Source organism: Myxocyprinus asiaticus, chromosome 45 (genome assembly GCF_019703515.2).
Source record: "Myxocyprinus asiaticus isolate MX2 ecotype Aquarium Trade chromosome 45, UBuf_Myxa_2, whole genome shotgun sequence".
Classification (NCBI taxonomy): Eukaryota; Metazoa; Chordata; class Actinopteri; order Cypriniformes; family Catostomidae; genus Myxocyprinus; species Myxocyprinus asiaticus.
In genome coordinates, this window is record NC_059388.1 from 3383225 (window position 1) to 3410514 (window position 27290).

Below are 27290 nucleotides of genomic sequence, written 5' to 3' on the forward strand. Positions count from 1 at the left end.
ATGCCACAGGAAGAGAGAGAGTGAGCTAGCACACTCACGCCCAGACTGTGCTCCTTTTGAAATTTGTGTGAAAGAACAAAAAATTACCTGTTTGAGTTGGAACTTTGCCCGTTGCCCACTTCCTCCTTTGGGGTGGACAAGAACCTTGTCACAGTGGTGCCGAAACCTGGGATCTCGAGGAAGCTAGCACATCGTCATGGAGTCCTCACGGCTGGCTGAAGTAATCCAGTCCCTCACCAGCATGCGTCAGGCTCAACACCAGGCCCAACACCAGGCCCTGCTTGAGTTGCATAGAGAGCAAGACCAGCGCTTCCAAGCCATTCTCTGAGCTCAAGCAGAGGACCAGCAGGCACTCCAGAGCTTGCTACACCAGGGGGAAGGCCCAAGGGCGAGTCCGGACCAGCAACCTCCATGACTATCGTCACCCTCCTGAAAATGGGCCCGCAAGATGAACTGGAGGCATTCATAGAACTTTTCGAGCGGAGATGTCGAAATGGCCGAAGGTTCAGTGGGAGGCCCGCCTCCTTCCGCTTCTGTCCGGGGAAGCCCAGTTCGTGGCCCAACATCTACCTGCAGTCAACCTCCTGGTGTACGAGGACTTAAAGAAAGCCATCCTGCAGTGGGTTGGCCACAGCCCAGAGCAACATCAACAGCACTTCCATTCGCTAACGTTGAGGGAGCATGGCCGCCTGTTTGCATTCGCCCAAAAGCTCCGTGACGCCTGCTGGAAGTGGCTGCTGGTCATCAAACTGGTGGTGCTGGAACAGTTCCAGTCCAGCATCTGCCAAATGGCGGAGTGGGTCCAGTGCCATGCCCGGCGTTGCTGGAGGTGGTCTTCCAGCTGGCTGAGGACCATATGACGGCATATCCGAGGGCGGATGAGCCCTCCTCCTCTCTCTTGCGTGCTCTCTCCCTCCTTCTCTCTCTCTCTCGCCTCTGCGCAACATCTCAGCACACAGTGTTGCGGAGCACTCTGAATTATATCCCGAGTGGGGATTCCGAAAGAAATCCTCACTGATCAAGGGACTACTTTTATGTCACGTACACTACGCGAACTATATGAATTAAGGGTATTAATTAAGTTATTACCCACAAACAGACTGGTTGGTGGAACGATTTAATAAAACCCTGAAATGATTTTTAAGTTTGTGCACAAGGATGTTAGGAACTGGGATAAGTGGCTCGAAGCCCTTTTATTCACAGTCCGAGAGGTCCTCCAAGCCTCCACAGGGTTTTCCCCGTTCGAGCTGCTGTATGGGCATCAGCCGCGCGGCGTGCTTGACGTCATGCGGGAAGCTTGGAAGTAGGGACCTTCAAACAGCAAAAATTAAATTCAGTACTTTCTTGATCTTAGAGCAAAACTCCACACTTTGGGTCAACTAACACAGGAGAATTTGCTTAAGGCTCAAGAAAGCCAAGGCCAGCTGTATGATAGGGGAGCTCGGCTATGGGAATTTGCACTGGAAGAAAAGTGCTTGTATTACTCCCAATCTCAAACTGCAAATTACTCGCCAAGTGGCAAGGGCCCTTTGAGATCACAAGACAAGTGGGAGATCTCAATTATGAGGTATAACGAATAGATAGAGGTGACACACGTCAAATATACCATCTCAACCTCCTGAAATTATGGAGGGAGGCAGTCCCTGTGACGTTGGCGATGGTGGTTCCAGAGAGGGCGGAGCTTGGGCCTGAGGTGAACTTAAAAGCCAATCATCTCACCCTGGTCACTTGTGGAGACCACCTCTTGCCGTCTCAACTCACGAGAATTTCATATTTCTTATTTCAACTGAAAGAATTTGCAGACGTGTTCTCCCTCTACCTGGTCATACAAACCTCATACAGCACCACATCGAGACTATGGCTGGGGTAGTGGTACGTACTCATCCCTACCAACTTCCCGAGCACAAGAAAAAAGTGGTACAGCTCGTTTTTATTTGACACTGGATTTGACAATGGGCTATTGGCAGATCCCCTTAACCCCAGTATCCTGTGAGAAAACGGCCTTCTCCACACCGTTCGGCTTACACCAATTTGTGACGCTTCCAGTGACTCATGAACTAAGTCGCACAATGCTTAAACCACTGCCTATTTAGATTATATTATTATTTACAGTAATGATTGGCAGTGGCACCTGCAACATCTAAGGGCTGTCCTGAGGTGAACGGGGCTCACGGCCAACCCAAAGAAGTGCGCAATTGGGCTGGTGGAGGCCCCAAATTGATAAAATCGCAGCGATTGCAGCCTGCCCGAGACCTAAGACCAAAAAAGGAGGTAAGACAGTTCCTGGGGCTGGCTGGCTGGCTACTATCGTAGGTTGGAACTATGGGAATTATGTTGTGATTAAACAAAATCCAAAATAAATCAAAACTGTGTTATATTTTAGCATCTTCAAAGTAGTCACCCTTTGCCTCGAATTTGCAGACATGTACTCTTGACATTTTCTCAACCAACTTCTTGAGGTATCACACTGGGATGCTTTTTAAACAGTATTGAAGGAGTACCCAACTATGTTGGGCACTTATTGGCTGCTTTTCTTTATTATTTGGTCCAAGTCATCAATTTCATAATTTTTGTTTTTAAATTACATTTTAGTTTTATAATGAAATAAATTAATATGGTAGCACAATTATATTTTTGTCTACAAAACTAATTTCAAACATTTAAGCATACGCCTTCAGATCAAAAGATTTTTAAGATCATGAGAAACATTTCAGTCAAGTGTTTCAAAACTTTTGACCAGTAGTGTGTGTGTGTGTGTGTGTGTGTGTGTGTATATATATATATATATATATATATATATAAACCCTTAAATGCATGAGTGTGTCACCAATCATTATTACAAACCTCAGGTCTTTAAAGACCCGGGACGTTCTGTATATCTATCATAAACAGATCTTCAAATTCCCAAAGAGAGTAAAATTGTCAATGTATTTTCAAGACAATTAGAAAATATTATATTTTGGTGTTTCATTTTTTCATTAAAGAGATGATTCAACAAATGATAGAATGGGATTCATTAGAATGGGACCTCTTTGACAGCTTGTCAGTTAAAAAATAACTTATAAACACACAGTATCGATACACCTGCATTCTGCTTGTTGCATCTTGCGCTGTTTCAGCTCAAGGTCGCGTTCAGCACCAAGACCATTATCAGAATGAACGAATGTATGATTCCCATAAAAGAGTGACATCTCTCGTGAAAAGCCAACGAGCCGCGTTACCCACTGCTGGCAAATGTGGTAAAAAATATTTGTGCATTTGCGCAACAAGCACCGTGTCTGAAATGGCGCAGAATGAAGTGACCCCTCCCCCCAACAGATCACTGCTCAAGCCTGAAAAGGTGGAAATGCTCTTTCTTGACAAAATGTTTTATATTTATAAGCATATAAGTTTATTTTTTCTCTATATATTGTATCTTAAATATAGTTTATTATTTATCTTACTATGTTTATTAGGGGTCCAAGCACCGAAGTTGCAGGAACCCTATTGTATTTGTTCCAATTTTCTTATTATTAGGGGTCCAAGCACCGAAGGTGCAGGAACCCTATTGTATTTGTTCTGATAGGTGGTGCTATTACGAATAAAACAAATATATATATATATTTTGAGCACCACAAAATTCACTAGAAAAGCACTAGAAACTAAATTATTTTTTCCTCTGATTCCTTGCGTAATGCCGCTATTTTGGATTGTTTGAAAAAAATTCAAAACAAACTCGTCCTAGGCCGTTTGCCTGATCGGAACCAAACCAGTGCAGAAAGACTCAGCAGAGTCCCATTATGAATAAATAACAGAAAAACTCATAATAATGGGAGACTGATCACTTGTCAAGCTGGTGAGCCAAATGTAACAGGTTCAGGATGGGCAAGGAGGAGGCGGGAACTGGCTGAAAACGTCATTATTAATGTCATAACTGAACTTAGAACAACAAAGATAACCTTGGTGGAGCATGGAGAGGTAATTAAGGCCTTGCCTACAGGCAAGGCTCCGGGGCCAGATGGCTTTGCCGCTGAGTTTTTTTAGATCTTATGCTACAGAACTGGCTCCACTTTTGTTAGAAGTTTATACGGAATCATTAAAGAATGGAAAACTCTCGCCAACCATGACACAAGCCCGGATCAGTCTGATTCTTAAAAGACAAAGATCCAAGCGAGTATAAGGGTAATCGTCCAATTTCCCTGATCCAGCTAGACATTAAAATATTGTCTAAAATTTTGGCTAACCGATTAAGTAAAGTCTCTTATACGTAGAGATCAGGTGGGGTTTATTCGGGGCCGCAGCTCTTCTGATAGCATTAGGCGTCTCGTCAATATTATGTGGTCAATGGCGAATGATCAGACTCCGGTCGTGGCCATCTCACTTGAAGCTGAAAAGGCATTTGATATGGTAGAATGGGATTATCTTTTTAAGATTTTGGAAATATATGGGTTCGGGAATACTTTTATTGGATGGAATAAGTTACTTTATAGACACCCGGTAGAGGCGATACAAACAAATGGATTAATTTCAGATTATTTTACTATGGATAGGGGCACCTGGCAGGGTTGCCCTCTTTCCCCATTATTGTTCTGTCTTACCCTGGAACCATTTGCAGCCACGATAAGAAGGGAAGATGATTTTCCAGGGGCCATATGTTTTTGTTTTAAGCAGATGATATTTTATTATTCGTCTCCGACCCCACTAGATCTATGCCTTGTCTCCACAGAATTATTAATTCTCAGGATACAGATTGGTCTAAATCCAATGCTTCGGCTCTGACAGCGTACTGCCCAGTAATGGCTTTCCAGCCGGGTGCCTTCCAGTGGCCCAAACAGGGCATTAAGTATTTGAACATTTTATTCCCAGCAAATTTGTCTGATTTAATTAGTTAATTTTGACCCCTTAATAAAAAGGTTGGGCAGGTGGGCTTCATTACATTTATCTATGATTGGGAAGGTTAATGTTATTAAAATGAATTGTATTCCAAAATTTAACTACCTGCTACAATCTATCCCTGTAGATGTCCGCCTCTCTTATTTCAAGAAATTTTAATAAGTTACATAGGCCGATTGACAAAGGTGGGCTAGACCTACCCAAGATTTTGTTTTATTAATATGCATTCGGTCTGAGACATTTGGCTCATTGGACACTTCCACCTGAGAGAGCCCCTCCCTGGTTTTGTATTGAACAGGAAGTTCTTGCCCCTATTTCACCATTGCAAATCCTTTGTCAAACTAATTGGAGAAGTTAAGTTACACCCAGTTATCTCGCATTTGCACTCGGTATGGACAAAAGTGTCCAGAGTGTTTAATCTGGACATTTATTTTAATGATGCTTGAAGCATATGGCTGAACCCAAAATTATGTATTGATCAGTCCCCTTTCTGCTGGTCAGAGTGGATTGTGAGGGGGGTTACTACACTCAGTGACCTATATGAGAGTGGAGTGTTGAGATACTTTGAAAATTTGGTTCAACATTTTGGGATTCCCAGATCTCAGTTCTCTAGGTATTTACAGCTGTGCCACCTGCTCTATATTGTTTTTGGGAGTAGCATACACCCCCCTAAAGCGGATACTCTGGGAGAGGTGATTACTGCTTTTGGAATAGGTCATGAGGCATCAGTGTATTACTCCCTATTCAGATTCTGGGGGACGGAGCTCTAACTTCTATCAAGAGATATGGGAGAAAGATTTAAACTTGGTATTGGAGAAGGGAGTGTGGGCTAGGATTCTAAAAAATGTCAAGTCTGTATCTTGAGATGCAAGGGTTCGCCTTATGCAATTCAAGATTTTACATAGAATCTATTGGACCCCCTCTAGATTGTATAGGCTTGGTCTTAAAGACACACCCATCTGCTGATGATGCCAATCAGAGGATGGAGACACAACCCATGTTTTTTGGGGGTGTGTTAAGATTCAAGGGTTTTGGTTGAGGGTTCAGAGTTTTGTATGTGACGTCTTGGGCACTCAGGTTTCGTTTTGCCCCAGACTCTGTATTTTGGGACATGGGGTGGTCATCAATGTGGGGAATAAACATGTGGAGCATTGGGTCCTAACCAGTGTTATGGTCGCCAGACAGGTGATTTTGAGGGGTTGGAAATCGGCTGGAGCGCCCCTATTTCAGGAATGGTGCTCGGATATGGGGAGGGTGGCGGCTTTAGAAGAAGAGTCAAATCGAAGACTGGGGAATTTGGATTTGTTTGTTGGGAAATGGGGTAGATACTTGGCATTCTTGGAGGGTTCTCGGGGTTGAACAGTGGAGAGAGTGGGGTAGTTATTAATATATGTGATTTTTATATATTTTTTTTTATACTTTTTTGTTTTTGTTTACTTTTATATGTGCTCATGTATGACCACAGGGGTGTTTGTTGGGGATGGGGAGGGGGAGGGGTGGTAGTGGGTGTTAAAAGTTGATTCTGTGTATTTATGTTTTGCTTTTCTGTGTTTGAATAAAAATGTTAATCATAAAAAATAAAAAATAAATAAAACAAACATAAACACACTCCGGCTCCCCTTTATCTCTCTCTCTCCCCCGCTGATTAACTCAGTGCTGGCCGTGCACCCTCACGGCCCGGCCATGCCCTCCTCCTCATCATACTTCTCGGCCACGCCCATCTCCTCATCACACTTCTCCCCTGCCTGATTCAGGCCGGGGCACCATCTGGACTGGCCTACCCCACCCCACCCCCCCATCTCTGGAGGGGAGACGCTGCCCTTCAAGCCATTCTACCAGCCGATGGTCCACCCCACCACCTGGGAACCTGGGGAGAGACGAGAGGTGGGAGAGAGGGAAAGGGCGAGTGGGAGGCACACAGAAAGAGAGAGAGAGAGAAAAAAACTTGCTCGCCGGTCCCCGGACACGCCATCGCCTGGTCCTCAGCCACTCCTCCTTTCTCTGGCGGACGACAGCTCGCTCCTCCCCTGGCGGACGGCAGCAAGTCCTCCGACACCTGGTGGATGGAACGGCTCCTCCCTTTCTTGGCGGATGGCAGCAGTTCCTCCGACTCTCGATGGCCGACAGCAACCCCTCCGTCTCCAGGCAGATTTCTGCACCAATGTAACGGGTTCAGGATGGGCAAGGTGTAGGCGGGAACTGGCTGAACAGTAAACATAACTTTTAATGTCATAACTGAACATAAAACAACATAAAACAAACAAACACACACAGCGCAGCCACTTATGTCTCTCTCGAACTGGCGTCTCCGTCTCCCCTTTATCTCTCTTTCCCACTGACTTCCACAGTCCATAGAGGTTCAAAAAGTTTGAACTATTTTAACTGTACTTCTGGCAATGTAAATGCGAAACCAAGGATTACAAGGCTTTCGGTTCCCAGGAAGAGCAGATATTTTACTCTGAATCACAGAGTAAAGGAGAAAGTGAGAAAGACAGTGAACAGGAAACCACTTGAGGACAAAGAACTACATCATCTGACCACTATCTGCAAGGTTTTATACTTGCCTTAATTTGTACATCATTCAGAGACATGAGAATAGAATGAGGCATAGCACGCTCTGTGAAATCAATATTTTGTCTGAGAGCCACTAGTGATTTATTCCCCTCAAAATCAGATGTGGAATATTCCTACTTAATATTTCCTACTCCTGACCTTGAAGGAGTTCCATTGTCTGATGCTTGGAATATGACACATAATGGAACATGATGGAAAACCTACCATTAGCTTAGCCGTTGTTTGATTGTCAACAAATAAGTCTCCTTTCAACCAAACTGCGATGCTAAATAATTCTACACAATACTAACATTTGTTTTGCAAGTGTATAATTATTAAAGGCTTGGAACATATACTGTGTTTTACACATCTGTCTTTGCAAATGTTTGTCAACCAGATTTTCTTAGAGTTTGACCAATATTGTTTTTTATCACTGATACTGATTATTTTTAAGTGTCTAATAACCGATATGCAGAACTGATAATTGTTTTATTTCTAAGGAACGTTTCCACCTGGTATTAAGATGGGTTTCGGGTGATCCAATCACATGTGGTCAGGTGAGACACTTGACTGATTACACCTGGTTGTTTAAATGCGTCTCCTGTGACCACTTGTTTTCAGATTTGAAGGGGAGGGTCTCTGTTTCATGACGACATACATCAGTCACTGTGTCAGTGTGTTACTGCATGATATTAAAGCACAACAACGTCAGAAAAGACAAAGAAAGCACAAAACAAACGGCACACTGTTTCTCCCAGATTCGGTTGAAATTTAATTAAGTACAAACGCCACATGTCAAGCAGATTTATCCATTATTTTAGTGGATTACCTGTATTAAAGGAGCTTCAGGTGTTCGTGCTTGTCATCTGTGTTGATATCAGACACACTAAAGAAGATCCGTGAAGCTGTCGTGATTGTGTATGTTTTTTGTAATTTTCAGATCGGAAACTTATTTCCTTTTAAAGCCACTCGTAAACTGCCAAGTTTAAACTCTTGTTTTAGTGCAGTGGTTGATAGACAGGTGAGGGGTGGTGCTTCACTGCTGCAGGGACGCATACAGAATGGTTTAGTGTTTGCACTTTAAATGCGATGTGGACACATGAGTTTTTGACCACATTCGTATGTGGTTTCAATGATCCGATCACAAAATATTTTAGACCTGTTTTTAGGGCTGACCACATGTATAAGATACGAAATGCATCTTAAATACCAGGTGGAAACGGGGTAAAAATTATTTAACACTAACCTCTAAAGGTGAACAACCTACTTAATGAGACTACTATTGTGTCATTTAATGATTAAAAATAGTGAATAATTATCATAAACTGTGTACATCTCTCTGGGTGCCGCTATGTTTTTCTGAAAATTTTTAATACATATTTATAATTTAAGCACATTATAACACATTCATAACATTAAAATATTCAGCTACTTTGCCTGTGAACACATTTGTGTCCTGATGAATGCACAGTGGTGTCATGCTGTTGTTGAGTGCTATTTTTAAGACCTACCAGATATTTTAGAACATTTAGAATATTTTAGAAAAGTGTGAATATTGGTAGAATCATTGGTCAAACTGATTATCGGTCTTTCTCTTATTATTATTTAATATGGGCTGTTGCTTAAAAGTAAATATATTTACCATTCATTGTGTACATCCTTGGGGATGTCGTCATATTTCCGTGACATCATACACCTCCATCTCTGTGAAAGAGTTCTAGATTTCCTCATAAGATTCCAGGTTCTTCCATTTTCAAGTGCCTTTTTATTGCAGTTTTCCAAATGAAGCTAGATATTCCATTCCATTTAATTAAATGTAACATTAATCTTAATTGATTATTTACTGAATAATAACAACTACCATTCATAGAAGTCAGCTTCAACTCCAGACATGCAATGCATGCTGACTCACATTTTTATTGTAAACGATTGACTCCAGGGAACACGGTGAGCTGTTGCTCTATATGTGATTTTGCAGTATTGAGGAACAATGGAGGAGCAGTCCTGGCAAGTGGTGATTTCAAGCAAGAAGTGATGAAATATTGATGCAAATGCTGTGCTGCTGACCTGGACTTTGCCTTCTGGGTACCTGCTTTTCTGTGTCAGAAAACAGAGGGCAATTATTAGGGAAGCCCCATAGGTTGGGTAAAGGGATTCAGGTTGCAGGTCCAAATCCCCAGTGGGAAGCTTCTTTCCTCGGTGCCTCGCAGTGCCTTCAGAAGCTTTAGATCAGGATTCGGCACGGATGAGGAGAAAGAAGAATGGAACTATTGCTTGGTGCGAGTATACACATTGCACCGGTGTGTATACATCCTAGCATGAACCACACAAGTGTTGAAAAAGAAAAACATGCTTTATTTGAAGTTCAATACAAAATTACACAGAGCACACAAATATTGTTTGAAAAAACACATTTTAATTCTATAAAACTACTTAACACCAAATTTTTTATGCAGGCCCACATGATATCCAGACTGATCTTACTGTGAATTCGGCCATAGAAGGTTGAAAATTCTTCAGCAAAAATGTGTCTGTGCTTACCTAAATTTTAACCACTGCCCCCAGTGGCCAAAGCTGGAAGTGTTGTTGAATGTATGGGCACGTGTGAGCTCAAGTTTATGGGTAAAATGTCCACAAAGTGGTGCCAAAAGTGAGTTGTTTTTTATTGTAAATGATGTAACGCAGTCGACAGGAATGCATATTTTATTAACTCTAGCACATCAGGAAAAGGTAAACACATTTAAAAAAATGCCTGATGGGAGATGGTGCTTGTCGGTAACTTGGGATAGATGTCAGGGTACAGAAATATTTGATAGCAACGTGTCGGCTTCATGTGTATTTCTGTTCCAGAAGAACTATGCAGTATGTGCAGGTTGCCAACCCCTGCCTTACACAATATTCAACACGTAATTAGGGCTGAAACAATTAGTCGACATTATCGACAACGTTGTATAATCATTTGATGTAATTGGACGTAACATGAGATCATATGAAACTCTAATAGTGATGTGTGAGAGTGATGCAGGGGCAGTAGTATCCTGCCTGATAGAGTCATGCAGAGAGGAAGACACAGCTCACAGTTCAGATGCACTCCAAACTTTCCAAACAGATTAAGGTGATCTCAAAGTTTAAGGGAAAAATACAAAATAAGTAAATACAGAATCAGTGTTTTTTTGTTTGTTTGTTTGTTTGTTTGTTTTAAGGCATAGGACCTTATTTTAAGAGTGCAAGCGTTTGCCTTAAGTCATAAGCGCAAAGTCAATGGGCATGGCCATGAAGTTTTGGTATTTTCGTGCAAGCATGCGCTAAGTCGCAAAGGGGTTTGGCGAAATCGTGCGCGCTGGACCAAATGCAATTTAATTCTGAGGTTCTTTTCCAGTTATTCCAGCATCTGCGTCCTATATAGTCCATTCCCTCAAACACCAACAATTTAAACAAAGACAGGACAGTCATAAGAATTTAGTAGTGTAAATGGACTGTATGCAATGAATTAAAAGAACAGAAATATGGACTTACGTACTTTCATAAATTAACTGTGTCCTTGATGAATGCCAGGCATATTTCTATGACAGTGACACACGCTCCTTTTATATGAATGGAAAATGTGATTCTCGTCAGAATTTGGATGTACGCTCTTTAAATTATAGAGAATGTAAGTATTATTAATCATGATCATATACTGACACACAAATCATGGCTGGCATTAACAGTGATTGTATCAGCACGCACTTCACTTCTACCGGTCAATTTTGATTTTGAAAAAATAAATGATTTTATTGAAATACAACAAATTAAACCAAATATATTTCTAAATTCAAATTACATTTCAAACGAAAAGAAAATATAATCAAAATAACAAAGTGGTCAAAAAAACATGCTAAATCCAAACATTTTACTCTGTCCAACTTCTTACACCTGCCCTTTTTGCAATGATTTAAAAAAAAAAAAGTAAAAAAATAAATAAATACAATTTTAAATATAAACATGATAATAATTGAAAAATAAGCCAAGAACTTTAGATAGATTAAAACAATCTCATAATTATAAATATTTTTTTTTTCTCAGAACAGCTATGACCGTGATAGTCAGGGACTTAATTTAATGTTCCACTATATTTTAAGAGTTTGGACATTAACTTTATTACCACCTGCTGGTGGAATCTCCAAACTGCAAGTGTAGGAACTGAATTTGGATTAAGTTAAGATGTGGTATTGAAACGTCTAAGTGCGACGACCAAATTCTTAGGAAAATAGCAAATTGCGCTGCGCAACACTTCATTTACATACACTACACCCAAAGTTTGCGCGCCTATGCCCACATTAGCGCAAAAACTCCCACCCACGCCGCTTTACGCTGGCATGAAAATTGCGCTTAGAATTAGCACTCTCACGAAAATTGGATAAGACATTGTGCACGGTCATAGCTTTGAAGGGGAGACCTGTCCTTCCTGCTTATTTCTGGAGGAAACGCACCCATGGGATTGATTAGAATACTCAACACTTTAAAAACACTTTGATTGGAGTCCACCTTTGGCAAATTCAATTGATTGGACATGATTTGGGGTAGCATTTGTGTCATGTTTTGATGGTAACCTTCATTCTGCAAAAACTCTTTCGAGATTTACATTCATAAACAGTTTTAATGAAGGAAAGTAGCAACCTTGGTAGCAGCTAATGTGAATCTCACAAGAGTTTTGCAGAAATAGGTTTACCATCAGACTCGAGGCATGGACTTGGCATGGCAAAAAAAAAAAAAAAGTTCTGTCAATATCTTTTAAACATCACACATAGTTTGCCAATTTTTACTTACATTTAAACTGCAATAACTCTAAAATCTTTTATTCACCCATTCTTCAACACTTGCTCTTCAACACAAGGTCATGGCTTGTCATGTAATGTTTGTTGTCATGTAGGCTTTTATCACCATCCACTGAAAGATATACGCATGCTCCCAAAGTATAGAGTGAAAGAGTATAGTGTGAATTCTCACTTTGAGTGCACACATTCACCCAGACAGTAGGCAATATTTTTTTTCACTCTGACAGCAGGAGTCTCACGTCTCCCTGGTAGAGAGGTTTAATAAAGTAATAAAGCACAGTAGCAGGGAGTGTCTCACAGCTTGATACCATCAGCCGGTCATCTTCCCTGCCACTCTGATTAAGGCCGGTAGGTTACACCAATAGGCAATCATCACCCGGGACATAACTCAGAGCGGCTGACTACGTTTCATCTGGTTTCTCTCGTTCTTGTGCTCTCTCGTCTTGCTTGAGGCTGAAGGATGGGTAGATTTGAATTGTGTGTGCTGTTCGATGTCAGATCTACTACGTCTCTGCAAACTTGTTGGTAAATCACTCCCAGGGACTCTTGATGAAACGATTAGCTGACTGCAGGCTTTTTACTATCCAATGATCTCCAACGCATATCATCAGGCATCTGCCAAAGCGTTCTGACCGCCACATTGCTGGTTACCATGATGCTGTACTGTAGATTTGTGGAGTTTGTTATGGCTGTAAGCTAACACTTGTTTTTACATGAAATCTTTCAGGACGTTACGAGGCTCTGCTTTGAATGAATGCCTCTGAGCATGCTTGTCAAGAGTGGTTTGCTAAGATGAAATTTGCTTTCATAATGTAATTAGTGGTACTTGCTAAGGATTTGAACAAACCTCCACCCTAAAGTATTATAGTTTGGCGCATAAGTCATCCCTCAGCTATTGTGGTACGAACATGAATGATTCAACAAATTGTGCCGCTTGTTTAGGAGAGGCTATTACTTTTCTGAGTGTAATAGCATCTTATCATGTGGCTTACAATTTTGGAAAAAATGATTGGGATATTTGCTTCCGAAACTAGCCTGTTGCGCTCTATAAACAGATTAAAAAAACATTACTCAGGCTAGTAAGTAGCAACCCAAAACACCCTAAAAAGTGTTTAGCAATGTGCTAATGATCACTCAGAACACCTTAGCAACCAATATAGTATGTCTTGATCATGTGTGTTATATGAGACTTTTATTTTGGGGTGAACTATTTCTTTAAAATGCTCTAAAGAAAATCAGAAAACACAGAAGGCAAGACTAATTAACCTATGTTTGTTTTGTTTATTTATTTAAACAACTATTTCCAGAGATAAATTCTTTTAATTAACAAAACAAAAGTAGCAGTGCATGACATAACAGGGATTCTGACAACATACTTTCTGCTATAAATAGATGGAAGGCAGCCAACTCTAAGAATTATAGAGACGGAAGTTCATCCCCACACTGCTGAACATATGCAGATGCCCTTGCAGCCTGGCCCTGTCTATTGAGTGTCTAATTAAGTGGATTTCATGTTTGTGTTGTTACTTTGACGAGGAGGTGACTGAGAATGACGGCGGGGTAATTGGACTGGATGTAACATATGCAGGTTTGAAACTACTTCCTGAGACCTTGGGTATGTGTGCCGCTGTTTGTGTGTGACTGTTCTAACCCACAGTACAGTTGGGAAGATTTCCATTGCCCACATTTACCCTTGAAGAGGAGACCTGCCCTTCCTGTTTATTTCTGGAAGAAACACACCCATTGATTTTCATTAGGACCCTCTGTCCGTGGCTGGCATGGCATATAATCTTCCCACCTCCACGTGTGGAACTCATTACACCTCCAGCTGTAGTGGCTACGCCACGTTTCCTCAGGTGGCGTCTTGTGTAGCCAGACTTTTGACCAATGACAAAGTCTGCTCCTCTTTGCAGCATTTTCTGGCTAAGAACCACCCACTTAGACAGAAAGAGGCCTTCTGGTTGGCATGTAAAGCGACCAACCACAGTTTGTCTGTTTGTATTTGATGTTTAGGTTCAGGTAAATTTGGCAATGTCACCATAATAAACTCATTCAAATAATGCCACAGAATTCATCATAGAATTCATCATAACACAAAAGTGGAATATATAGGTGCACTTCACAATATCTTGTTTACTTGCTACTAAGTGTTTTAACAAAACTCTAAATATTTAAGGCCACGTCACACTAATACGTTTTAGTTTGAAAACACAGAAAACTGAGAATGAACCGAAAACTGAGCTTTTCGAAAACACACTCTATTATCGCATACTTTGGAAAACGATGATGTTAGGAAGCTGAAAATTAATTAGTGTGGATGTGGACTAACACCCTGTCTACACACCAGACTAGAACGATGTCGCACATCTAGAGTCTGTCTACACTGGATGCGTATAAGCGAACGTTTTTAAAAAAACGTGCACAGAAAATCGAGCTGTTGCGCAAAATGTGTACAGCGCATCAGAAATAGAACGTGATGTGCCTAAACTGTCGCCGTGATGCAAAGTTGTATCCAGTGTTAACTAGGGCTGTGTCGATTTAATCAAATATCAATATATCGCGATACTTTTTCTCACGATATTGTATTGATACTTGGATCCATGTATCGTGATATATCGTGATATTTTCAGTGCAGTCACAGACTCTTCTGTGAGGCACGAAAGAGACAAACTGATCCTGCAGGATTCATGGTTTCTCTCACGGACATGCTGGACCTCTCTTGCACGTTTGGATCTAGGGCCGGGCAAAAATATAGATTTTCTACTTTATCTTCATTTGTACGATCCCAATGTCGATTCTTGAAATGCCAAGATCGCTCTTTCTTTCTGTCTGCAATCCCCAACAATCAGATGTGCATAAATACTTCCCATTGCTACAAAAAATGTCTGTGATTAGTCACTAGCTGGTAATTTTTAAGATTTCACTTACCAGTGTTTGAGTGGTGTAGTGCCGAAGAAGTTCAGTACCGAGGTCTTTTCACTGCGTGCTCAGAGTAAAAGTTTTGACTCTTTCAGTGTAATGTTAGTCCAAAGACTAGATCCAAGTAAACCATTTGCTGTTTGATAATATCTCTTTTAATATCCTTTCTATTCTCTACAGTCAATTAAAAGAAACATTTCATTCTCAATCACACATAGCATGGATGCTGTAAAGAAGCCATTCAATCAAACAAACACTACTGTCAAAGTTCCTGTAGCTCAACAGGTAGAGCATGGCACCAGCAACACCAAGATCATAGGTTCGATTCCCAGGGAACACACAGACTGATAAAATGATTTGGATAAAAGTGTCTGCCAAATGCATAAATGTAGTGACTGGTTTTTCCTTACCAGATGTGATGTGATAACGTGACAAACGATAAAATATATCTCTTCCATGTAAAATAAAGTGAGTTTTTGTGCCAACAAGAAATTTTGGTTGGTTGCTTGGTATACGGTTGCCGTTGATGTAATTGTTCCAAAATCTTGCTCCAGGAAGCTGTAAATAAAACTTTAAATGTTCTGATTGGCTGCATGTGCATCTCATTGCACTGAATCTTCGCTTTTGGTGTGGACAGGTAAAATACTAATAGCTGGAAACTTGTTGCATTGCGCCTGGTTAGGACACACTGTTAAAAGTGCTCATTGTAGCAGCCTTTTGTAAACATGACTTTTCCAGCATTCTTGTCATGTCGTGTTCTTGATACCTCTATATGTTCATGCAAAATATTTGGCTATAATAAAATGTTGTTTCAAACATAAATGCACCATTTGTTTCCGAGTGGACTGGTTAAAAAAAAAAAAAAAAAAACTGTGCACCCTAACTCTTAAAAATTGCTTAAAGCCAGCCAATCAAATTGGAGCTTTTTGTTTTGTGAAAGCTTCTGCCAAATGTGTGTGCAGTACTCATCAGGCTATCCATGAACTGTCTGAGACTAAAAATAGTAATCAGTAAACTCCTTAGTGTATGTGAGTGACACATGATGTAGTTTAACTGCAGCTCTTTTAAGTTATGATTTGTTCATATTCGTATAAAGAACGCATTGGTTCAGTGGTTATCACAGTACAAGGTGTTTGAGATGGAGAATTACGTGCACTTCTTCAGACACAAGGCTTTGTTAAAAGTTTAGTATTATTATCCTGCAAGGACATAACACACAGGCTTATCTTGTTCCAGCCTATCCTTTAATTTCATTGTTTTATATTGGTGCCATCAGAAAATGAGTCAAGAAACTAAATGAGCAGTTGAAATTATTGGTGAGAAAAACAAAAGAGTGAAACAAAATGTCAAACTAATGGAGTTTCTTTTTTTTTTTTTTTTTTTTTTTTTCTCCAGCAGTATTGATGAAAATGAAGCTATTTACAATACACATTGGTTTATTTATATTTTTTATTGATTTTAGGTATTTTGTCTTAATGGGTCTATTCTACACTTTTTTTCCTTGAGCTCCATTTAATGTTTATCAGTGTTATAATTTAGTTTCATGACTACTTTTTGTCTCCCCAATTTGGAATACCCAATTCCCAATGCGCTCTAAGTCCTCGTGGTGGCGTAGTGACTCACCTCAATCCAGGTGGCAGAGGACGAATCTCAGTTGTCTCCGCATCTGAGACCGTCAATCCAGGCATCTTATCATGTGGCAGAGATGTATCGCGTGTGGAGGCTTCACACTATTCTCTGCGGTATCCACGCACAACTCTCCATGCTCCCCACTGAGAGCGAACCACATTATAGAGACCACGAGGAGGTTACCCCATGTGACTCTAACCTCCCTAGCAACCGGGCCAATTTGATTGCTTAGGAGACCTGGCTGGAGTCACTCAGCACACCCTGGATTCGAACTCACGACTCCAGGGGTGGTAGTCAGCATCAATACTGTCTGAGCTACCCAGGCCCCCGTAAAATTTCATGACTGTTTTTAACCGTTTCTTTGGCCCTTTGAATTAAACAGGCTGTTTTTGCTTCTGTATCTTTAAGACTTTTGTATGTAAATTATATTATGATTTGCTAGCCTCCAATGCTTGTTACACATTGTTATTAATCATGATGGGAATTAGACAACAAACAAAGATAAGAATACAAATATGTTTGATGTAACATTTGGTAGGAGTCAGACTGCGTTCCTCACAGTAACAGTAATTAATTAGTAACTGAAAAAATATCCTATAATAATCAGCCAATCACAGTGTTAAAATATGGTTAGCCGTATTGGTCTCAAATAATTTAGTCGTTGCGGCCTGTAGGATTATCCACGAACAAAGCCATCATATGAACACAACATCACATTCCACAGATCAGAGAGATCCCCCACCAAGCTATTAGAGAGTCATAAAAACAAATCCATGGCACCTAAATTGCTGAAGGAGACCGTTTCTCCCATGCCTGCTTAATCTCAAACTAGGATTTGTAATGACAGAACTGACCAATAAAGAAAACCCTTCTTTGTTCCACAAACTTAAACCCTCTGTAAGACCAAATGGCCAAGTAACACCTTGTGACCTTAATGCATAAATCCGTGGCCATATCAGGAAACAGAGACACGTGAAGACAGTCCCAAGGCCCGAAATCAACATAGACCTAACGCAGTGACATTTGTTCTTCCCCCGGGACACCTCCTCTCCCCATCTGCACATTCCAAAGACATTCTCTCTTAGCTCAGCAGAAACCGCATGGACCCACAATGTATACAAAACCTATCCTTGCTAGATTATCCTGAAAATGACTTTATGACCTGTGATCACTTTTATAACTGACAAATTAATGATTATAGCCTGATGTACCTTTTAAAATATGTGTAGTGATTTGTAATCACTTTTAACTGACAAATCGATGATTATAATCTTTAATCTTGTATGATCATCTCATTCTACTAAGAATGGTAACTATTCAAGGCTTAACCTGTTAATATACCCTGACAATCAGGTTTCTTATAACGTGTAATGTGTTATCCATGTTGTAAAACCAATGAATTAACCAGTATGATTTGTAACCTGGGATTTTCATGTTTTGTTACTTACACGTATAATAATCATGAAAGTATGTCACATTTAGTATGTAAATGCTTGCTTGCTTACGTAGAGAATGTTGATGACAACGAATGTCATGTCTCTTGCACTGTTTTCAAGATATAGAAGTTCATGATTAAACATGCACTATTTTTTAGCGGGAAGTGGTAAGAATTCTCCATACAAAGGATTGTAAATCAACTTTGAAAAGGACAGACTAGTCAACCATGTGAATCTGAAAATCCACTTCTGATTGGCTCAGGACACCTTAGGGGTGAAGCCATTTTCAGTTCAAAACTCTCCTACCGAGGAAGAACTCTCTCTTAGAACTCTCTTAGGAACGCTCTTGAAATCCTCTCTAGGAACGGTCTCCTGGTCCTGTCTCTTGCTCTTCACTGCAGCTCCTCATCCTCCATGCCATGTAGAGTCCACAGAAACTCGGGACTCGAAATCCCGAGAAAGCCTCTCACTCTCTGCTGTACAGTTCACACACCCAACGGGAGTCATCCATCGACACAACAGATATCCCAATCTAACAGAGGTCCAAAACATTGACGGAATGAACTTTTGACAAAGAGCCAAAGAACCAAGCAACACAAAGAACGCAATGCAAGGAAATACAATGACATGCAAGTACATCTTTGCTCAAAGTGCTGGTGTATTAGTTAAATACTTTGGGTAATCCGATTGCAAATCGATTTAGACTCAAAGAAGGATAAATGGTTCTTAAGGCATTGTCAACAGACTCCATAAAGTTCATTTTCTCTGTATTGATCATTTACTTTACATTCTGTCACTACTTACCAACCTGTTTCATGTTTTATGTGTTAGATTAGTTTATGTTTAGAAAAGCAATAAAGTTTGTCTGTATTCAAAGATAATTTGACTGTGGTATATTTTGATAAATAATCTCATCCCTGTTTTTAAAAGATTTCACTTCAAAGCTATACATAAATATGTGTGATATTATTTTCAATAAGCCATGAGAACAATATTACTTCAATAAGTGAATTAATCATAATTCCCTTATTAAAGCTAATTCCTTACAATAGAAGTTGTGAGCAGATACAACGAGACGTTGTATTACGATTTTAATGGTGTAGAATTTTATTCAGACAAATAATCTAGTTATTGGTCATTTATCTAATTTGTAGTGGTGTCGAACGCGACTAATTCCATTATAAATTTCCTTACATAATAATGTAGAATAAGGACAGTTTAATTTAATTCCTAGCTTACACAAACTGTTTCCTACATATAATGGTGGAGGTTCCGTGTACATTTATACTACCAAAATTCCTACAGGCCCTATTAGTAATGTGCAAACTATTTACCGAAACCTTAATTCAAAATGAACCATAAGAAAGCATCGATATGTAAATAATTATAATAACCATGAATATTTTTAACAAGCTCTCTTTTCATCTTAGCTTCAATAGATGTCTTTTTGAACTGAGGATGGATGTTTAGGTTTGATCTTAAAGACAATATCACATGTTTGTGATTGTTCTGTCATTTGCATTTACAGGCGGAGCCGGAAGGATTCTCTCATTTCCATCTCTATGTGTGTGCCGCCTTCCTGGTCCGATGGCGGAAAGATATATTAGGGGAGAAGGATTTCCAGGTAAGATGGTTTGTGTGCCGTTTTGTACGATCCCTGAGCCACAGCAAGTGTCGTCCTTGCGCTAGACCCCTCCTCCCTAATTAACTTGCAGGGTCGAGAGGTCAGCCCGCCTGCATTAGTGCGATGACAGCAGCTGCTGTAAGGTGATATTGTGCTGTCCCTTTGAGACTCCATTAAGTCCTGTCCTCTCACACACATACTGTCTTTCCATGCGATTGAGAGATAAAGGGTTTGGGCTGGGAGGAGGGGGCTGATAGTGTTATGTCATCAAAAGTATAATATAATTTTATTTGTATAATCAGTCTGACTGGACTTCTCTTACTGGACTCTTTTTTTCACTCTCTGTACTTATCAACCTTCACCTTTTCATGACCTTAAAGACATGAAACAGTATTCACAATAAACTTCTGTATTGAGTATCATATTCATCACAATGTTATCATGTTTATTTTTTTTAATCTTTTTTTTATCTTTTATCTTTCAATTTTGATGTGTCACATGTTCGACTGATCCAATTCAAACAGTAAAAAAGCTTTTGTACCTCTTTGTACATTTTTAAAGTAAATCAGTGGATCTGATGACAAAATAAGGTAAGTGGCAAAATCAGTATCGGTCTATAGTTTTTGTTAATATCAGTATCGGCCAAAATCTGTGAAAACCATCAAGAAACGGTTCTGCATTCATCTGCCAATACCGATGACATACCATAATAATATGCAATATACACATTAGAGCCACCTAAAACTTTGCCATTTGTGACTGATTAGCTGTGCATGATAATTAACTTTGTTGGCTTTCACGATTGAAATCTCAGTATAAATGCATCGTCTGTGCTGCCTTTAAAGTTGAAAGACAGCTTTAGATTTTCTTATGCACGTACATGGCTCATGACATGCCTTGCAGTCTACAATAAGGATGGCATTTTTTTTTTTTTTTTATGTCTAGTCTTATCACAAAATAAACCTTTACAGGGTGATCAGAACTGTTCTTTATCCTGCTTATTACACGGCTACATTCCAAATAAATAAATGGGCACGATGTATTGATTTGAGGTCAAATAATTTCATTGTGCGAGAAGAAATAGGCCTTGGAGTTATACAAGAGACACAAAACTAACACAGGGACAAATATACAGTTTAGTGGTAATTTGGAAAAAAAAAAAAAATGTTTGAATGCAGAATGCTGCGATTGGCTGCAAATTAAAATACATTTTTCCAGAGCAGTGTAATAAAACATTTTTTTAATTATTCCTGATTTATCTGATTTATTATTCATTGAGGGTAGTGAATGCAATAAGAATAGAATGCAACAGTCTGGTTCTGGAAAAAAAAGACCATTAATTTTTCCAATAGGGGAGTATATTTTTAGAGATAACTTAAAGCTAAAGATTTATCAGTATATGTGGTTGGTTGAAGCCCTCACCCTCTATCATTTTCGCTCACTTCAATACACTGACTCATATTTCTCGTTCACTGACATCTCACTTTCGAAGCCAATGAACTCTAGTCTGAAGCATGAGACTTTACAATAATACTGTATATGGTATGTCTGTATTCTTCAAGCATTTCTGGTAACTTTATAAATGTTTATTTTAGAAAATGAAAATATGGCTATGCAACAGACATACATTAAATGCGCACTTCTTATAGTGTCATTGGGGGCTAAGCTCCCCTAGAATCGACCCTGGTTTATATTATCTGTTTGTATTTAGGTTTAATAAAAATAGTGCAAGTAATTTTTTGTGTTGAGTCATTTAATTATTTGACAGTTATTACTACAGCTATATGGGCTTCCAGAGCCCTCTAAGTGTCAAAAGCTCCCAGTAAATAAACACACACATGACAAGGCGGACATAAATAACCCATCTATAATGATTCTGTAATTGTTTTAAGATATTCCTCTACAGAAGCGCATAAATCTGGCATTGCGGTCATGGATGTGCAGACAACAGCACCGCTGCTGAAAACAAATTGTCGAGAAACACTGCACAGAGATAGTGAAGAGGTGTATTTTTTACATTTTAGAGGAATAATACGTTTTTTTTGTTTTTGTTTTTTAGTCATAGTTTTAGTCTTTTGACGAAAATGTCCTTTAAAATTACTCATGTCATATTCATGAATTTTAATCAGTTTACATGCCTAAAATGGCATAGCTTCAGGCCCAAACGGTTTCTCACCTGCCTGTCTGAAAGTCTGCGCTGACCAACTGGCCCCCATCTTCAAACAGATTTTTAATAGATTACTGGAGCAGTGTGAAGTTCCCTGCTGCTTCAAACTGTAAGGGGCCACCCACTGGCCCAAGGACAGTATCCAATGTCGTGGCTGAAGGTCTCCTGCGTGTTCTGTCTTTTCGTGCGCATTGTTATTTTGTTCCAATTAAATAACTATATTATTCGTTTTATGATCCCCATTTATTTTTTCTGACACCAACTATAAAAGTTTCCAAGAATATATTAATGTTCCAATCTTAATTATTATTATTAAATTTGGTTTAACATTTGATCATCGTATTTAACTCTATTTTATATTGTACATTCAGATTCCTGTCGCTTAGAGAGTCTCGCGCTGGCCGTGTACGCGGATCTCACGGTCACAAATACGCCAGTATTGGTCATTAAAACTGTAATTGACTAAATACTAATTAGATGGCTGCTCATGCTTGCCCTTTTATCTAAAAGTATTTTGTTTAGTCCCCTTAGATATAAACACTTAATTAGAGTAACATTATCTCATGACCATTAGAGGTCATGACCACTAAATTTACAAAGGTAGACCAACAATACCTAAGTTAAAATAGCTTTATAAGATCATGCCATAGTTTCCTATGTACACTTAGCTAGAAAATATTACAATAACCAGAGGTTTAGACTTCACCCTATTTAGGCTTGGTCGACAACTTCATGTTGTCCTAAACAGAAATTCCTTAACGAGCCTGTACACTCTAAGTAGAAATAATGCCAATTTGTTAGTCGGAGCTCTAAAGTCTCAGTCAGTGTGCCCCATGCTCCACTCAGAACTGAGCCTTAGTCCGCTACTAACCTGGTCATAGATTTGCGGAAACATAGACTTAACGTAATCTACTAAAGACAATAGTTTCAGAGTAAATCAGAATAAACTCTACCAGGTAATAGTAATACATTCAAACAATCCAATTAAAATATTAAATCAAACTCAAAGCTACCAGTGAACCAAGCATAATAATATAATTAAAGTTGCATTCCATTCAAACATTTACCAAACATAAGAAATTCAAATTGCAATTACCTGGTAGAGAAAAAAAAAATACTACACACAATGTTTACTGTGTAGATCATCTGGCTACAGAGACCCTGAGCTCTTCTGCCATCCTTCCTTAAGTACCAAACAATTCTATTGTTATTTCAGATGTGTGTGTTTGATGTTATTTAGGATCTGGTTTTACAATTTAGGGGGTTGCAAGCAAGTTCTTTGAAGCTTGCATTTATGTTTACAAAGAATGCACCTACTCTGCATACAGCATCTGGTCTCTGTGAGAGATGATTTGGGTGGGGTCATGCCCCTGATAGAATACAGTATTTTACTAAGTTCTTAAATCTTACTTGTGATTTGACTCTGCTGAAAGGGAATGAGACCATTTTACCAGTTGCACTGAGACCTCTTGAATGATACCAAACATGTATGATCAGAAAACCTTTTACATTACACAACAGGATAAGTCATAACTTAGTTTTTGGTGTCCTTAAAGTGACCTGAGGTGAGAGAGAGAGCAGATGTGAGTGTGGTTTGCGTTTTATGGTCCCTAATCAGTGGGGTGTTTTCTCAGGTGGAGATGCTCAGGTGTGAGAGTTTTATGACGTTGGTTCTCGCAGAGTTCTTTGACTTTCCCGGAAATGATGCAGACAATTTTGTGCCAGTCTTACAAAACGCTCCGCCATCATTCCGGTCCCCAAAAAAAAAACAAAATCACAGGACGTAATGACTACAGACCTGTTGCTCTCACGTCTGTGGTCAAGTCATTTGAGAGACTGGTTTTGGCCTACCTGAAGGACATCACTGGACCCCTGCTAGATCCCCTTCAGTTTGCTTACTGAGCAAACAGGTCTGTGTATGATGCTGTCAACATTGGACTGCATTATATCCTACAACACCTCGACAGACCTGGGACTTATGCAAGGATCCTATTTGTGGATTTCAGTTCAGCCTTCAATACCATCATGCCTGATCTTCTCTCAACCAAACTGACACAGCTCTCCGTGCCAACCACAATCTGTCGGTGGATCATTAGCTTTCTGACAGATAGGTAGCAGCTAGTGAGACTGGGGAAAATCACATCCGGGACCCTCACTATTAGCACTGGTGCTCCTCAGGGATGCATTCTCTCTCCACTGCTCTTCTCTCTGTACACGAATGACTGCACTGCAAAGGACCCCTCTGTCAAGCTCCTGAAGTTTGCAGATGACACCACGGTCATTGGCCTAATCCATGATGGTGACGAGTCTGCATACAGATGGGAGGTTGAACAGCTGTCTGTCTGGTACGGTCACAAGAACCTTGTGCTGAACACGCTCAAAACATTGGAGATGATAGTTTTCATTATCCACATGAACAATTAAACTGCCTTCAGGACTCCCATAGTGAAATAATGTATAAAAATGTCATGTACATATGTAAATTCACTCATATTTAATTCAGTATCTACATACCCCTACCTTGCTCATATATTACCACTTGCACATTGTCCACGTCTGCTGCTGTATGCTGGTGGCTAACAAGGCCAATGCAGGACAGGCAGATCCGGCTGCAGCGACTACAAGGGAAAGTCTGTTCTAGATTTGGTGCTGCATTGCCACAGTTCTTCCTCCACCTCCTTTTGTCCTCAAGACCAGCCCTGCGTGCGTTCTCGGAGGAGACAGCCTGGTGAATGGTGTGTCACCAGGCCTCACGATCAGAGGTTAAAGCAGACCACTGGCGGTGGTCAGTGTGACGGGCACCAAGGGATTTCTTCAGAGATTCCTTGTACCGCTTCTTCTGTGACCCTCTGTCGCAGTGGCTAGTGGTGAGTTCACCATACAGCACGATCTTGGGTAGGCGATGATTCTCCATCCTGGAGATGTGCCCTGCCCAGCGTAGCTGTGTCTTGTGACCTCTGCTTGTTTGAGGACTTCAGTGTTGGTTGTGAAGTCATTCCAGTGGATGTCGAGGATGGTGCGGAGGCAGCGCTGGTGGAAGTGCTCAAGGAGTCACAGGTGGTGATGGTAGGTGACCCATGACTCAGAGCTGTACAGGAGGGTGGTCAGTACAACGGCTCTGCACACACTGATCTTTGTGCCTTTCTTCAAATGCTTGTTGTTTTGGACTCTTTTGTACAGTGCCGAATACACTATTTGCCTTTGCCAGTCTGTTGTCAATCTCTTTGTCGACCTTGGTGTCCGAGGAGATGATGCACCCCAGGTAGCTGAACTGGTGGACCGTCTTCAGCTCTGACTTGCCAATGATGATGTGGGGAGGGTGGCAGTCTTCCTGAGGTGTGGGCTGGACCTTTTCTATGCCCCTCTCCATGTGGAGCAAGCAGTGCTGTCCCTAGACAAAGCTGCTTGGTTGTTCAGGGTGCTGCCGAATGATGTCGTCGTCTCCAGGGTCAACATCAGACAACCCTTACACCTGGACCGACTGCATACAGGATCGGAACTGTGGCTTCCAGTGTCATCTTTCACCTGCGGTTTCGCCCCTTTCCCATCACTGCAGGGCTTGTTGATGATGTAAGGTCGTGATGTGGATATGTCCTTCGAGCCTGCACAGTGGAGTTTTTAGGTGGAGTGCAGTGTGCACAGTACTGGCCCCACCTTTTATATCCGTGGTTCATCTGTCATAGCCTTGCGAGCTGGGATGGTGACAGCGAAGTACTCAGGTTATAAGTATTATATCAGAGTGTCCTGCTTCTAGATGGATGGCCAGACAGTGCTAACGTGCTTGATCTGCCCGAGTTTGGAGTCAGAGTTGTCCTTCTCTTAAGCTGGCTGCCAACCAAGGCTAATGAGCCCAGACTACCCATCCAGTTATAGCGCCGGACACTCTGTGTTTCTTAATATAAACATGTATCAAACATATAAGATTGGTTACATTAAAATACTGTAAAACTGTCCATGTAGTGAAAACCTGAGCTCTTCAAATAATAGCATATAATGTATATACTGAAGTGTTAGCTGCTCTTTAGAAGTTAGTATTCTGAATTCTTCATGCTGTATTAATTTATTAATTTGCCTTTTTAGTATATTGCATTGATTGTAGCAAATTTTTTAACACATGTAATTTAGTACAAGTTCACCTGTTCATTCGCTTTATTGTCTGTGCAGATGTACTGTAAGTTGTAATATAAAATGTATATTAAAATTTTTTTGGTCATATTTTATGTACAGTATGCTCGTCTCATATTCGTAACCCTCCGGTAATGAGTGTTTTTGGTCAATGATTTACTTAACGAGATCAACATTGGGAATAATGGCAAAATAGCAGTTGTTCGAGGCTTTTCACGTCTTAATGTTTTGAGAAAGTGGCTGGAGTTTATTCATATTTCTAATGCAGGCATTTTTTGAAAGTATCTTGGGATGTACAGCACGAGTAAGTGTTCTTTATTCTTTATTCATCTGCTTTTGTGGGCTGGTTATGTATTAATGTTGTCAGTTAGATCATCGTTCGGTCCGCAAGTCAGTAGAAAAGCATGCCGGTATTGAGATTGCTTCTCAGTTTCCCCGGTAACTGGCTCTGGCATGAGCAGCATGGTGAAAAGGGGTATGTGTTTGTTGGTGTGTGCGCGCGCGCACACTGTGATTTAAACTAAATCCTATTGGCTATTTATTTGAAAAAGGGATGAGCCATTCAGCATGTCCCTTTGTAGTGAATATGTTAAAACACCAAACAGAACTGTGCTCGTCAAAGCACTTTACTGCGACTTTAATATGGTATCGAAAAAAGCACAAAAATTGCTGTCCACACACTTAATATTACAGTGGCCGTGAAGTTAAACAAAACAACAAATCTGAAAAAATAACAATTTAGAAATACAACAAAAATGAATAAAACACAATGGCAAAAATGAAAACACGACAAGTCAGTCGAAACGGAAAAGGTAGGTACCATAGATTCTCACCTGATTAGCTGTATGGATGTTATCTAGCCCTTTTATCATGATTGGTTCACTGGCCACTTGCACAATTATATAAAAATTTATGCCAGAAGCTCACTGATTGAAAAACTGAATCATTTGGAATGGTTTCTCACTCAGTAAAACAGTAACGGGTTTTAGGTACGATATCCACCTACGATGTGTAAGGGGTCATCTAAAAAAACATAAACTACACTAAAACGTTGGTGGTGTCCAAGCATTCATTCAGCTGACTTGCACATTCTAACATAATAAACACTGTAAAAAAAAAAAAAAAAAAAAAAAAAAAAAAAGCATTTT

General features: G+C 40.1%; 1 protein-coding gene across 3 annotated transcripts in view; it reads left to right on the forward strand.

The window, feature by feature from the left end:
- The window catches only part of LOC127435325 (TBC1 domain family member 22A-like), a 239438-nt gene that overhangs the window by 184382 nt on the left and 27766 nt on the right, over positions 1 to 27290 (forward strand). For all 3 annotated transcript variants that reach the window (XM_051688729.1, XM_051688731.1, XM_051688730.1), the window contains one exon: positions 19755 to 19850. In XM_051688729.1, coding sequence (XP_051544689.1) covers positions 19755 to 19850 — 96 coding nt within the window. The remainder of the gene's footprint in view (positions 1 to 19754; positions 19851 to 27290) is intronic.